The 12646-nt window shown below is 66.4% G+C and overlaps 1 protein-coding gene across 1 annotated transcript; it reads left to right on the top strand.

Moving 5' to 3' along the window:
• The first annotated feature begins 1117 nt into the window (after nt 1-1117).
• Nucleotides 1118-8867, top strand: PGRMC2 (progesterone receptor membrane component 2). Its single transcript, XM_004606277.2, has 3 exons — nt 1118-1478; nt 7064-7219; nt 7871-8867. Exons 1-3 carry the CDS (start codon nt 1118-1120, stop codon nt 7966-7968), a joined length of 615 nt encoding a protein of 204 aa, XP_004606334.2. The 3' UTR covers nt 7969-8867.
• Nucleotides 8868-12646: the final 3779 nt, after the last annotated feature.

Consider the following 12646-nt stretch of genomic DNA (forward strand, 5'->3'; position numbering starts at 1 on the left):
GCCCCCACCCCCAAGCACGGGAAATGGCCACAGGGGAAGATGCAGAGTCTAGGCTGGAGAGAACCTTGGGCACAGGAGGAAGAGGAGGGGGAAAAGGACCCGGGGACCCCCTCCCCCCAGCCTCGGGAGCACTCGCAGAGAGGGGCCTCCGGGCTGCGAGCACCCAGGAGCTATCCCCATGGGCGCCAGGAAAATCCCCACCACCCTGGGGTTCTCGCCAGCCTCAGAGGGTGCCTTAGGGGTCTCCTGATGCTGGGATGCGCTAAGGACATCCAGGAGGTGCCACACGCAGCCACGGTGACACTCGAGGCAGTGACACTCAGGGACCCCACAGTGACATTCAGGGGCAGTAACACTCGGGACCTGGGGTTGACACTCAGGGACGGCGACACTTGGGGATGGTGACACTTGGGGATCCTGCGGTGACAATCTGGGACGGTGACACTTGGGACAGCGACACTCTGGATGGTGACACTCGGGGATGGTGACATTCCGGGACAGCGACACTTGGGAACGGTGACACTTGGGGATTCCGTGGTGACACTTGGGTTGGTGACACTCAGGACCCCGCAGTGACACTCGGGGACAGCGACACTTGAGGCGGTGACACTCGAGAATGTGACACCCGGGGGCAGCGACACTCGGGGTGGTGAGAGTCAGGACGGTGACACTCAGTGAAGGTGACACTCAGGACCTAGCGGTGACACTGGGGACGATGACACTCGGGGGCGGTGACAATCGAAGCCGGCGACACTGGGGATGGCGGGCAGCGGGACCCCGCGGCGCCCTTCGCGCCGCGCATGCGCGGAGGCGGAAGACAGGGAGCGCGTGGCGCTCCGAGTCCGCGCACGCGCACTGTGTCCGCCCCGCCCCGCGCGCGCGGCGGCCGGCGCGGCCGGGCGGGCCCCGCCCCCGGGCGAGGCCGCGCGAGGGATGCGGGGGGCGGGGCGTCGCGACGAGCGCGGCCGCGCGCCGGCGGCTCGGGGCGGGGGGCGGGGCCCGGCGACGCCGGCGCGCCGGCGCCCAATGGGGAGCGGCGCGGCCCCGCCCCCCGCGCCGCGATTGGCCGCGCGTCCGGGGGGCGGGGCGGCGCGCGGGGCGGGGCCGGGCGGCGGCGATGGCGGCGGCGGCGGGGGACGCGCGGCCGGGCTCCGCGGGTGCGGGCGGCGGCGGCGGCCCGGGCGGCGGCTGGGCGGCGGCGCTGGCGGCGGGCGCGGGCGAGACGCTGCTGAGCGCGGCGCTGCTGGCGCTGCTGCTGCTCGGCGCCTTCCGGCTGTGGCGGCGCTGGCGGCGCCGGGCGGGGGGCGCGGGCGCGGCGGAGGCCCAGCCCAGCCCCGCCGCGCTGCCCCGCATGAAGCGGCGCGACTTCAGCCTGGAGCAGCTGCGCCAGTTCGACGGCGCGCGCCAGCCGCGCATCCTGCTGGCCGTCAATGGGCGCGTCTTCGACGTGAGCAAGGGCAGCAAGTTCTACGGCCCGGGTGAGCGCGGCGGGGGCGGCCGGGTCGTCCCGCGGGGTCGCGCCCCCCGCGCTGCCCCTTGCCCCTTGTCCCCTGCCCCCGGGTCCCGGCGGCCGGCGTCTCCCGGCGCTCGGGGTCCTGCCGGCGGGCGGGCGGCCCAGCGCTGCCCCCGGGGGTCCCAGCACGCCCTGGGGCGCCCCCGGAGCCCGCACACCTGTTGGTGCGCCCAGCCCTGCCGAGCGCCGCTGATCGCGGGCCGGGGGCGCAGGGTGGGCGCGGCCTGTGCCCGCTGTGCCCGCCGTGCCCGCCGTGCCGGCGCGGAGAGGGGGAGGCGCCGCGCGACCCCAGCCGGCCGAGCGCACGGGTACCTGCTCCTGGACAGCAAGTCACGGGAGCAGATGCTGCCTGCCCGGACCCCGCAGGGTGCGCAGTGCCCTCTGAGTACTGGGGGGCGCGTGGGCGACCCGAGGGCAGGGACCAGGACAGCCTTCCCGGGTGGACCAAAGTAAACGGTCGTTCCCGGCGCAGGGTCCGCCGGTGTCGGCCCCCAGCTATCTGCAGAGGGCCAGGAGCAAGGGCATCGCGGGTTGGCAGCCGCGGGAGCGCAGATAAGGGTCTGGGTGCGCGCCCTTCCCGAGCCGGGCCCTGCACCTGCCCAGACGGGGACCTTGGAGACCAGCTCGCGCGCGGAGCGTGTGGCACCTCCCAGGCCCTTTGAGTTTGGGTCTTCCCGGTCCCTCTCCTCCCCGAGGGTCCGCCCGTGCCGCGGCCAGCCTGGGACCCGTTTCCCCAGGGCAGGCCTTGCTTGCCCGGGGTGGGAGGGCCGCGCAGGTGCTCAGAGCTTACTACCCCCAGGCTCGGGCCCAGGGCACTGCTGGGGGCTGAACCCCAGGCACCTGCCCTGCCCCCCACCGCACCACCCCCTCCCCCCAGCTCTCTTTTTTTTTTTTTTGCTTTTTGGGTCACACCTGGCGATGCACAGGGGTTACTCCTGGCTCTGCACTCAGGAATTACCTCTGGCAGTGCTCAGGGGACCATATGGGATGCTGGGATTCGAACCCGGGTTGGCCGCGTGCAAGGCAAACGCCCTACCCGCTGTGCTATCACTCCAGCCCCCCCCCAGCTCTCTTCAGCCCTTGAAGGACCTTTGCTTTGGACTTAACAATTTTTCAATTTAGGTTTTTAGACACTGAAATATTGACATTTTAATTTAGTGGAGTAAGCGCTTGTTAGCCAACAGTTGGCGCCAGCTACTACTTTCGTGGGTATTAGATTTGGTAACAGTGCAGGCGCGGGTCCAGCGAGTGAGGAAAGAAAGGGGTCAGTGAGGTACAGTGGGGTGGCGTGACAGGCGCGCCCTGGTTGCACCCCTGCCCGGATCAGGGTCTGCACGCAGGCCTGGCCCCAGCACCGTCTGCTTGGGGGGACTTTTCCTGGACTTCTGGGCTTTGGAGTGCTCGGGGCTGTTCTGTCTCAGGATCACTCCTGGCAGCGCTGGGACCGAACCGGGGTGACGGCCTGCAGGGCGCGTGCCCGGCCCTGTGCGTGTGATTGCTGGGCCCCGCAGCGTCAGAGGAAGCCCTTCCCGGGCTTGTGTGGGGCTGAGCGATGCGAGTGTCCAGTACCAGGTGAAGTGGAGAGGGGCCCTCTCCCCAGCCGGGCGGGAGCCGTCCGGCGAGCCCTGGCCAGGAGAGGCTTGTGAGCGCGTCCCCCTGGGCCACGGCAGAGCGGGCTCCCTGCGGGCTCTCCCGGGACCTGGCGGGCAGGACGTCGCTCTTGACCTTCCTGTCCCTGTCCTGAGCACCATGTCTGGCCGCCTCTCCTCCCTGCCTCATCACTTCTGCCCGAAAGGAGGGGAGAGCGGTCGGTGTGCGCCGCCCCCTGAGCTGGGTGGGGACGGCCCGTCTCGGCTCCTCTGGAAATGCTCAGTCACCTCTTTACTGTCCAGGATTGCAGCACAGCAAAGTTGCGTCACCTGGAGGCCCGCCTGACCTGTACCCTGGCTGCCCCCACTCTGCCGTGTGCCCTGAGCTCGCACCTGCCCACCCCCTGGCAGGCCCTGAGGCCCCCACCTGGCTCCCTGGGTCGCACCGGCCGCCGCCTCTCCTGCAGGGGCCGCACTGAGTTCATCTTGGGGCTCTGTGTTGAGTCGTAAGCTGGGAAGAGACCAGACATGCGTGGGCTCACGGCCCTGCTCAGGACAGGGCCACTGACCAGACACGCACGGGCTCTCGGCCCTGCTCAGGACACGGCCACTGACCAGACATGCGCGGGCTCACGGCCACTGACCAGACACGTGTGGGCTCACGGCCACTGACCAGACACGTGCGGGCTCTCAGCCCTGCTCAGGACACGGCCACTGACCATCTAGACACGTGCGGGCTCACGGCCCTGCTCAGGACAGGGCCACTGACCAGACACGTGCGGGCTCAGGGTCCTGCTCAGGACACGCGGCCACTGGCCAGAGGTGTGCGGGCTGCCCAGTCCTGTTCAGGGCAGTGCCAGATGGACGCCTGGTTCGTGTGGGACAGGGATGGGGACTGTGAGCGAGGACCCGGCTTGGCCCTGACCAGTCCGAGGTGCCCTCAGTGCCTTTCCACCGCGTGACCACAGTGCGTCTGGGCTCTGCGGCTGTCCTCTTGCTGCCCACGGCCGTGGCACAGCTCTGCCTTGCTGTGGCCAGCCCTGCTTCCCGCTCCGGGACCACCACCGCCCCTTCTGTGTCCTGAGTGCCCTCTGCGGTCAGTCTCTCCCGAGGGCAGGGCTGTGAGAAGCCGCTGCCTCAGACCCGCAAGGGCCCTCAGGCATTGCTGACCGCGTTGGTGGCCTCCTGCCGCCCCTGCTCGACTCTGTCCAGTGTGGGTGTCCGTCCCGGGCCTGCCCCGCCTGGCGTCTGCTCTTTGGACTTTCAGCCTCATTTGGAGGAGCAGCTGGCGGTGTCCCATGCTGGGAAGATTCTGCCCTGGCCGCCTCTTCCCGAACTCGTGCAGCCTCTCTTGCCCTGCCCGGGTCCTGTCCTGTCCCAGCTCTCGGGTCCTGAAAGCTCTGAGCATTGCTGCCCGTCCTGTTCCCAGGGGGCCGTCTCTGACCATGACTGGAGGTGACCCTCTGTCTGTGCCTGTCAGACCGTGACGTTCTGTGTGTGCCTGTGCCTATCAGACTGTGACCATTTGTGTGACTGTCTGTGCCTGTCAGACCGTGACTGTCTGTGTGTGACTGTGCGTGACTGTTCGTGCCTGTCTGACCGTGACCGTCTGTGTGTGTGACTGACTGTGACTCTCAGACTGACCGTCTGTGTCTGACTGTCTCTGCCTGTCTGACTGTGACTGTGTGTGATGTCTGTGTGTGACTGTCTGCCTGTCTGACTGACTGTGTGTGACTCTGCCTGTCTGACCATCACAACCTGTGTCAGTCTGACCGTGACCGTCTGTGTGTGACTGTCTGCCTGTCTGACCGTGACCGTCTGTGTGACTGTCTCTGCCTGTCTGACCGTGACCGTCTGTGTGTCTGTCTCTGCCTGTCTGACCGTGACCATGTGACTGTTCACTACCTTGCTGATCTGTGCCTGTGATTGTGCTTGTGACTGTCTGTGCCCAGGACTGGCCGTGACCATCTGTGTGCGTAGCTCTGCCTGTCTGACCACGTCTGTCTGTGACTTGGTGACCTTGACGATCTGTGCCCATGTACCATCACAGTCTGTTCCTGTCACTGTCACCGTCTCTGCCTGTCACCATCTGTCTGTGACATCAGTGCCCATCACTGAGTGTGCCCATCCCCGTCTGTCTGTGCATCTGTCCCCGTCTGTCCATGCCTGTGCCCGTCTGCCCGTGCCCGTCCCTATCTGCCCGTGCCCGGCCCCGTCTGTGTGACCGTCTGGTGCGGCTCCTGGTGCGTGCGCAGGCTTCCCTGTCTAGGTGAAGGTGTTTCCCGGCAGCCTCTTGGCGGCCCAGGAACAGGTCCGACGTGCTCCTGCTGCCGGAGGTGCTGAGAGAAAGTCGCTCTCTTCCCGGAGGCACCGCACACTCCCCTCAGTGGGCGGGCGGGCGCAGGGAGCCAGTCTGAGCATTCCAGAGCAAGTGCCAGCATGTGACTGCCCCGGGGTCATGCGGGACCCGGGACGACACCCTGCGCCCTTGTCGGGCAGAGACCAGGAGCAGGCCTGGAGGGGAGGCCGGGGCCTGGCGTGTGCCGGGGTCTCCCTGCTCCGTCCCCGTCCCCACCAGGGCTTCCCTCAGCCTCTGCTCTTGGGCTGCTCTGAGACTTACCAGAGCAGAAAATGGATGATTCATAAACAGACGAGTTGAAATCTCTCTCTGGGGGTCTGGTTCTTTGTCGTGGAAGTAGCCGAAACATTCCTCTGTCTCCTCTTTGCACATAAGAACTGGGGCCCCCTGGCCAGAGAGGGCACACAGCGGGCAGGCATCCTCAGGGAGAGTACGGCGCAGGCCAGTCCTTCAGGCCGCGGCGTCCCACATGGTCCCCGGGCACTGCCGGGAGTGATTCCTGAGCCAGGAGTGGCCCCAAAAAAGTGGCTTCATAGTCAGGCTAATAATCAGAATTACCCTGTTATATACTGGAGGATTCTTTGATTTTTATTTTTTCATTTTCCCTGAAGTTTTCTGCTCTGTAGTTCTTTCAAACTGATGAACTGTGATCACCGATGCCTTTCACCCCATGTGGCCCAGGGCTGGACGGCCCCCCTAGAGTCAGGTGACAGCAGAACAGTGATTACCTCTGTCCCTCCAGGCTCTGCCTGTACCGAAGCGGTTCCGGGGTCCACTGGTAGATGTGTTGGTCTCGAAGCTGTGAACTCTGCCACGCCGTGTTACTTCTAAAGACTGAACTGCATTGGGCCGGTGCACGTTGGCGTGTGTCTGATCTGTGGCCACGCGAGGGTGCTTGTGTGGCCCAGAGCAGACCGCAGGCCCGAGTGCGGGAGACCTGGGTTTGATCCCTGGCACCCAGATGTCTAGAACAGTGGTCCCAGCCGGGCCCGCAGCTGGGAAGAGGCTGCAAGCCACTGCCCTGCAGCACGGCTGCACCGTCACTCCCCGAGAAGTCGCCCGCTGGCATCTGAGTCGGTTTGTACCTGCTCTGCGTTTCAGCTAGTGATGGAGTGGCAGAGTATGTCTGACCTGTCTGACACTGGGGTCGCCCTGAGACTGGGGGAAGGTCAGTGCAGGTCCGAGGAGGGACGGCTGGGCAGGGCAGGCACCCGCTCATCCTCCGTGCCCGTGACGGGCGTCAGCTCCCGGTGTGGAGGACCGCCTGCTGGCTGGTGGCCGCGGGCGCGGAGGGAGCCTGGCGGGCTCACCACTTGCTAGGGCTCGGGCCTTCCTCCGGGCTCGGATGCCACGTACCTGGCAGGGGATCCTGCCCTCAGCCTTGTCCTCTGCCTGTGCCCTCCTGGCTTTGCCACCTGCAGCTGGCGGGGCCTGGGAAGGGCCGTGCGTGGAGCTGTGCTCTTTCCCCGAAGGTGGGCTGGACGAGAACCAGCTTCCTCGGCCCCTGTGAGCTGGGGGTGCCTTTGGGAGTGAGCCTGCCTGCAGCCCGCTCACGGGGGGCGCGGGGGTCCCTTCTGCACTGACGCCTGCTCCTTTCCCCAGCTGGCCCCTATGGGATATTTGCCGGCAGGGATGCTTCCCGGGGCCTGGCCACCTTCTGCCTGGACAAGGACGCACTCAGAGAGGAGTATGACGATCTCTCGGACCTGAACGCGGTGCAGATGGAGAGTGTGCGCGAGTGGGAGATGCAGTTCAGAGGTACGGCGCTTCTGGGGCCTGGGGACGCGTGCAGCTGCTCAGGCAGACTGGGAAACAGGCACCACTGTTCCAGAACCATCTTCCTGGCCTTACCCTTGAGCCATCCCTCTGGGCAGCGCTGGCTGGGACTGCCACGTCTCCAGACAGCCGGGGACAGGCTCTGGGGTCGAGGCCTGCCTCCAGCCTTGCCCTCTGGGTGTATCCGTGTGCCCAGGAAGACTCAGCTGGGCATCAGTGGGTGCCGGGGGCGCTGCCCACTCCCTAGGAAGCCCGGAGGCAGCCTTCTGGGCCCTTCCAAGACTGACCACCTCCTGCCAGCCCCGGAAAGGGGCCCTGTGCTCGCCACACCAGAGCCTCCACAGGGTCTTCCTCCTCATTGCCACTGAGCCCCACCCGCCGTAGGGTAGCACCTTCGTGGTGCCAACCCCCTGCTTCGAGTGGCAAGACCCCCCCACCTCCAGGACTGGGGTGGGCGGGGCTTCCGGGCAGCAGCTTGGGTTGGCTGTGGGGTGGGTGTGGCCCCGGGGCGGGGCTCCCGGGCAGCAGCTTGGGTTGGCTGTTGTAGGCGGGGCGGGGCCCAGGTAGCAGCCGGGTGGGCGGAGGGGTCTGCTGGGCGCTGACAGCTCTGACCGGTGTTGCTGTATCTTCCAGAAAAGTACGATTATGTGGGCAGACTGCTAAAGCCGGGGGAAGAACCGTCAGAGTACACAGACGAGGAGGACACCAAGGATCACACTAAACAGGATTGAACTTGTAAACAACCAAAGCCGGGGCCTTCAGAACTGCGACTCTTGCTCCTCACGGGACGGCCCGCATCTGTGGCCTGGCTCCGCTGCTGCAGAGAACCCTCGACAGACTGTGCCCAGCGCGCCCGTGGCCGCCCGCTCCTGCGCCGTGTGCGGCTGCCGGCTGCGGCGCTCAGGAGTGGTGGGCGAGCAAGAAAGCATGAGGTTCCTTCCTTCCTTTTTTTTAATCAAAGACAACCAGATACGTATTTGCTACTCAAGCGTGCAAGGCCCTGTGGCGCGCCTGGCCCGGTGTCCTGGGGTCGGGGGGCCGTCTGGGCGGGCAGTGGGTCAGAGCCAGACGGTGGGCGCTCCCTCTTTTCCTTCCGGGCTCGTCAGGGAAAACACAACCTTTCTTTCCAAGGAGCCCTTCGGGCTGAGAGCAGGTTCCGGGTGACTGAGTCCAAGCTACCCCCCGTAAGACGCGCTAACGTAGTGCCCTCCTCTCCCTCAGCAGACCGATACTCATTGTGCCTTATTCCGCGTACTTAGACTTGAATTACTTTAGGGAAAGCCCCTCTGTGAATTCGGAAGTCACTACAAGCAGCCCTGAGGAGGGTGTCCTGGCTGCAGCATCTCCGTGTCAGCCTGTCTCTAGAACGTCAAAGGAGTATTCAGTGTTACCTGCCACGTATGTCCGTGTACACGAACCTAACTCGCGTTGGAAGGCCAAATGCATCCCCCATGCTTTTCTCTTTTCAGAAAAACCGAGAAACCAACCAACAATCCATCCCCGACGGCTGCCTGACTTAGGGTGTGGCGTGGGTGGCGTGTGGCTGTGTGTGAGCGTGTGTGCGCCTGGGGAGGCCTGCGGGTACTGTACATACCAGGACCGTCTGAATAAAGCATGCACGTAGCCCAGAGCACGCCGCCCTCACTCGGACCCACCCGGCCACCATGTGCGCTCCCCGCGGTCTGCACGCCTGCGGGCGCTTGAAACGCACTGGCGCTCGTCCCGACCCCGGCCCTTGCTGCCTGGCACCTGGTCATCTCAGCCCCAGCTGCAGGCTGGGGACAGTGACAGCCAGAAGGCGTCACGCCTCATGGGCAGCCATCCCAGGCCGCGGCCTCTCTCGGTCAGCCCGAGGCTCCGAGGGCGCCCAGGAGAGACTCCACAGAGGCAGCAGGTGTTGTCTGTGGCCAGTCACCCCGGCTGGCCTATTTGGGTACCTGCAGCGGGACCCGGGCATGGAGCAGAGGCCACCCTGGCCCGCCCCACCGCTCACCGCCTGCCATCTTCTCGCGGAGCTGGGACGGCTTCTCCCTCCCCGCGAGTCCTGCGGTTGGTTTCTGGTCCCGTGGCTCGGAGGGCTGCAGGCCGTGTCTGGCACACAGGGCCCCGGGTTCGAGCCCCATACAGCGTGGCCCAAGACAATAAAAGCAGCCCCCAAGTAGTCCGTTTCCTTCAGATCTGTTCCCTAGTTTGTGGAGTCAGGCGCTAAACTGGCCCATGCAAAGGCCGTGCCCAGCCCATGTCCACTGCGGCCTCCCCACCATGGACGAGTTCCCAGGGAAGCGCCCACTCCCGAGTGCTGTCCCGTGTGGGCTGATGGGCACCTGGACTGGCCGGGTGCTGGGGACAGCCGGTTCCCAGCCTCTGCAGCCCTCTGACCAGCGAACAGGGAACGCCAGCTGTGCCGCGGGGACAGCTGGGGACGGCTCTTGCACTTGCTGCGGGGGTGAGGGGGCAGGGCTCCTGCCCCGGCTTGCAGCTTGCGCAGGCCTCAGGGCTGTTCCCAAAGGCCGAGTTTAGAGCCTTCGGGCCTGGGGCCAGCGGGGTGGGATTCACGGAGCAAAGTCTGGGGAGGGAACCTGCCGACCGGGTCCCATGTGGCGCCCTGACATCGCCGGGTGTGGCCCCAGCCCCCAGAGAGGACAGTTGCCTTTTCCAGGGTTCTTGGAAGGCCCGAGGGAAGGTGGTCCTGGGGCCCCGAAACAGCTCCTTGTCCCAGCTGCATGGACGGAGTTGGGGGCGGGACGTGGACAGCAGGTCCCTGTGGGCGACTCGGGCCGCAGGGCTGATGCAGCGGGGCTGGGTGAAGGGGCCGGCCGGCTGTGGGACAGAGGTCAGCACGCGGCTATCTCTGGGAGCAAAGCCAGGCCAGGGCCGCCACAGCAGTGACCGCAGGCGAGCACAACGCGGGGAGGGACAGAGCTGCCGGGCCCAGCCCCCATGCCCTGGAGGCTCGGGAGAGCACGGTGCGGGGGTGTGGGGGGGTCCCAGCACCGCCGGGTGGGCGCACAAAGGGCTCAGCCTGGTCCCTAGGGCTCGTGTGTCCGGCAGGCTCCGGTGGTCAGGGCCAGGCGTCCCCGTGGAGGGGCCGGGCATCTCGCATAGACGGCCGCGGCTCCCGTCCCCCGCGTTCCCACCAGGCCAGCCGCACAGACACGAGTGTGCACGGGTCTCGGCTTCCACTCCTGACAGTGCTCGCGGCTCACACCCGACTGCCTGGCGAGCACTCGGCTTGGAGCCTCCGCTGCAGTTCTCGCCGGCGCCAGGCCCGACGGTATGATGCCGTGTGGTGCTGTGTGAGCCGGCTGGAGACCCTGGCCTGCACCTACGCCGCCGCCCCCAGGCTCCCTCCATCCTGAAGCTTGGCCTGGGGCCGCCTGCTCATCGCACCCCCAGGCAGTGTGGCCGGGCTAAGGAGGGCCCAGCTCCGAACACACGGCCACAGCGCAGGGACAGCAGACCACAGACCCTGCAAGCTCCGGCCTGGGCCAGCGCCAGCAGCCTGTCTCCGGAGGCGGGGGGAGGGAGGCACGGGGGTCTTCACAGCCCTGGGCGCATTCTGGGGAGCGAGAGGGCCTGTGGTCCGTGCTGCCACCTAGTGGACACGACCAGACCGCGCGCCGGCGCCTGCCGGGAATAAGCTAGAGCTCCTTCAGGGCGCCGTGATCGCTTTCGATCCTGGGCTGGGGATCCAGCCCAGGGCGTCGCCAGTACAAGACCCGCCGGCCGGCCATGAGCTCTTTGCAAGTAGTTTCTGGGCGGGAGCGCGGCTGACCCAGGCTCCATTCCCGGCATCCCACAAGGTCCCCAAACCTCTGCGGGAGGAAGCCCTGAGCACAGAGAAACCAGCCAGCCTGGGAAGCCACCCAGAGATGTCTCCATGCTCCCAGCGCTGTCGGGGTGCCGGGGAGAGGGCACAGTGGGGCGCACAGGGCCAGAAGCCGCCCGTGCGGGGGGAGACCGCCCGGGCTGCCAATGCACGCCGGGGTTGCCAGGCAACATTTCGGGGGTTGTTTGGGGCCACACCTGGCGGTGCTCTGGGCTGACTCGTGACGGCCTTGGGGGAGCACACGGGGTACCGGGGATTGGCCCCAGTCAGCCAGCTGCAGGGGAGCGCCCTCCCGCCCTGCTAGCACTCAGCCCCAGCTTCTGCCCGGGCCAGCCAGCCTTCCTGCTGGGGGGCACAGGTCGGCAGCCCAACCCGAACCCCCATCACCAGGTGTCAGTTCCTCACACTTGGTGACCCCAGGGGCCCACGTGACAGTAAAGGCAAGTACAAAGAACCTGAATAGCACGGCCACAGCAGTAGTGCAGAAAGGGGGGCACTTGCTTTGCACGTGGCCACCCCAGCTTCAACTCCCAGCCCCCCCTGGGGCCCCCAAGCCACCAGTTCTGAGCACTGCTGGGTGTGGCCTCAAAACAAAACAAACGAATGGCCGAAACCACCACCACTGAGGGGGAAGCAGGTGGGCACCCGGGAGCCGGGTCCCGAGGGTCTTCTCCCCAACACCCAGCTCTGCTCAGGAGTCACTCCTGGTGGGCTCAGGCAGCCGCATAGGGTGCGGGGGGGTCAAGGCGGGGGCCAGGCCAGCGCCCACCTGCCACGTCACTCTGGCCCCTCACTGGCCAGAACAGAGGCACATCCACGCACCTGCAGCTTCCTGCTTAACTGGCGCTGGACATGGGGCAGCACGGGGCCGTCCACACAGGAGGGCCAGGGCGGGCGGCGGCTGAGGGCCAGCGGGACATTGCTGAGACCCATGCAGGAGAGGAGCGCAGAACCTCCAGGCTGTCCCGGCTGGGGCAGGGGAGAAAGCAGTGGGGACCTGGGGCAGGGCCTGGGCCCCTGCAGGAAGCCCGCAGGGTGGGGAGGCACGCATGCATGCGTGTGAATGTGCATGTTTGTGCGCGTGTGACACCAGGTAGTGCCCTGTCCGCCCTTCCTCGCGACACCCCGTTAGGCGGCCACAGCGCTGCCGCCTCTCCTCAGCCTTTCCAGGACACCGTATGCTTTCCAGGAATCTCTCCTTATCTGAATGTCCAAAGTATCGCCTCATAAACTTACTCCGCACCCAGTAACCATATTCCCATTTTCGTTTCAGCTAGAATACACTTCTCTGGCTCCTTATCCTCAAATTCCAGGCTTTTCCCAAGAACAGGTGTCTGCCGCAGGCCCGCAGGCCAGAGCCCCTTCGCCATTCTGTCCCCCGGGAGCCACTGGCTGACCCAACCCTCCACCTTCTTGCCCCACGGCAGCAGCTGGTTCTACAGCTGGCCACGGCTCCCGGACCCAGGACTGCCCGGGCAGTGGGGCCAGCTGTCCCTCCGGGCAGTGCTCTCAGGCAGCAGAGCAGCCAGCAGGGCCCCTGACCCCACCGGCCCCTGCCTGTGGGGAGCTGGGAGGAGGGA

This window comes from Sorex araneus, chromosome 7 (genome assembly GCF_027595985.1).
Source record: "Sorex araneus isolate mSorAra2 chromosome 7, mSorAra2.pri, whole genome shotgun sequence".
In the NCBI taxonomy this organism is placed as follows: Eukaryota; Metazoa; Chordata; class Mammalia; order Eulipotyphla; family Soricidae; genus Sorex; species Sorex araneus.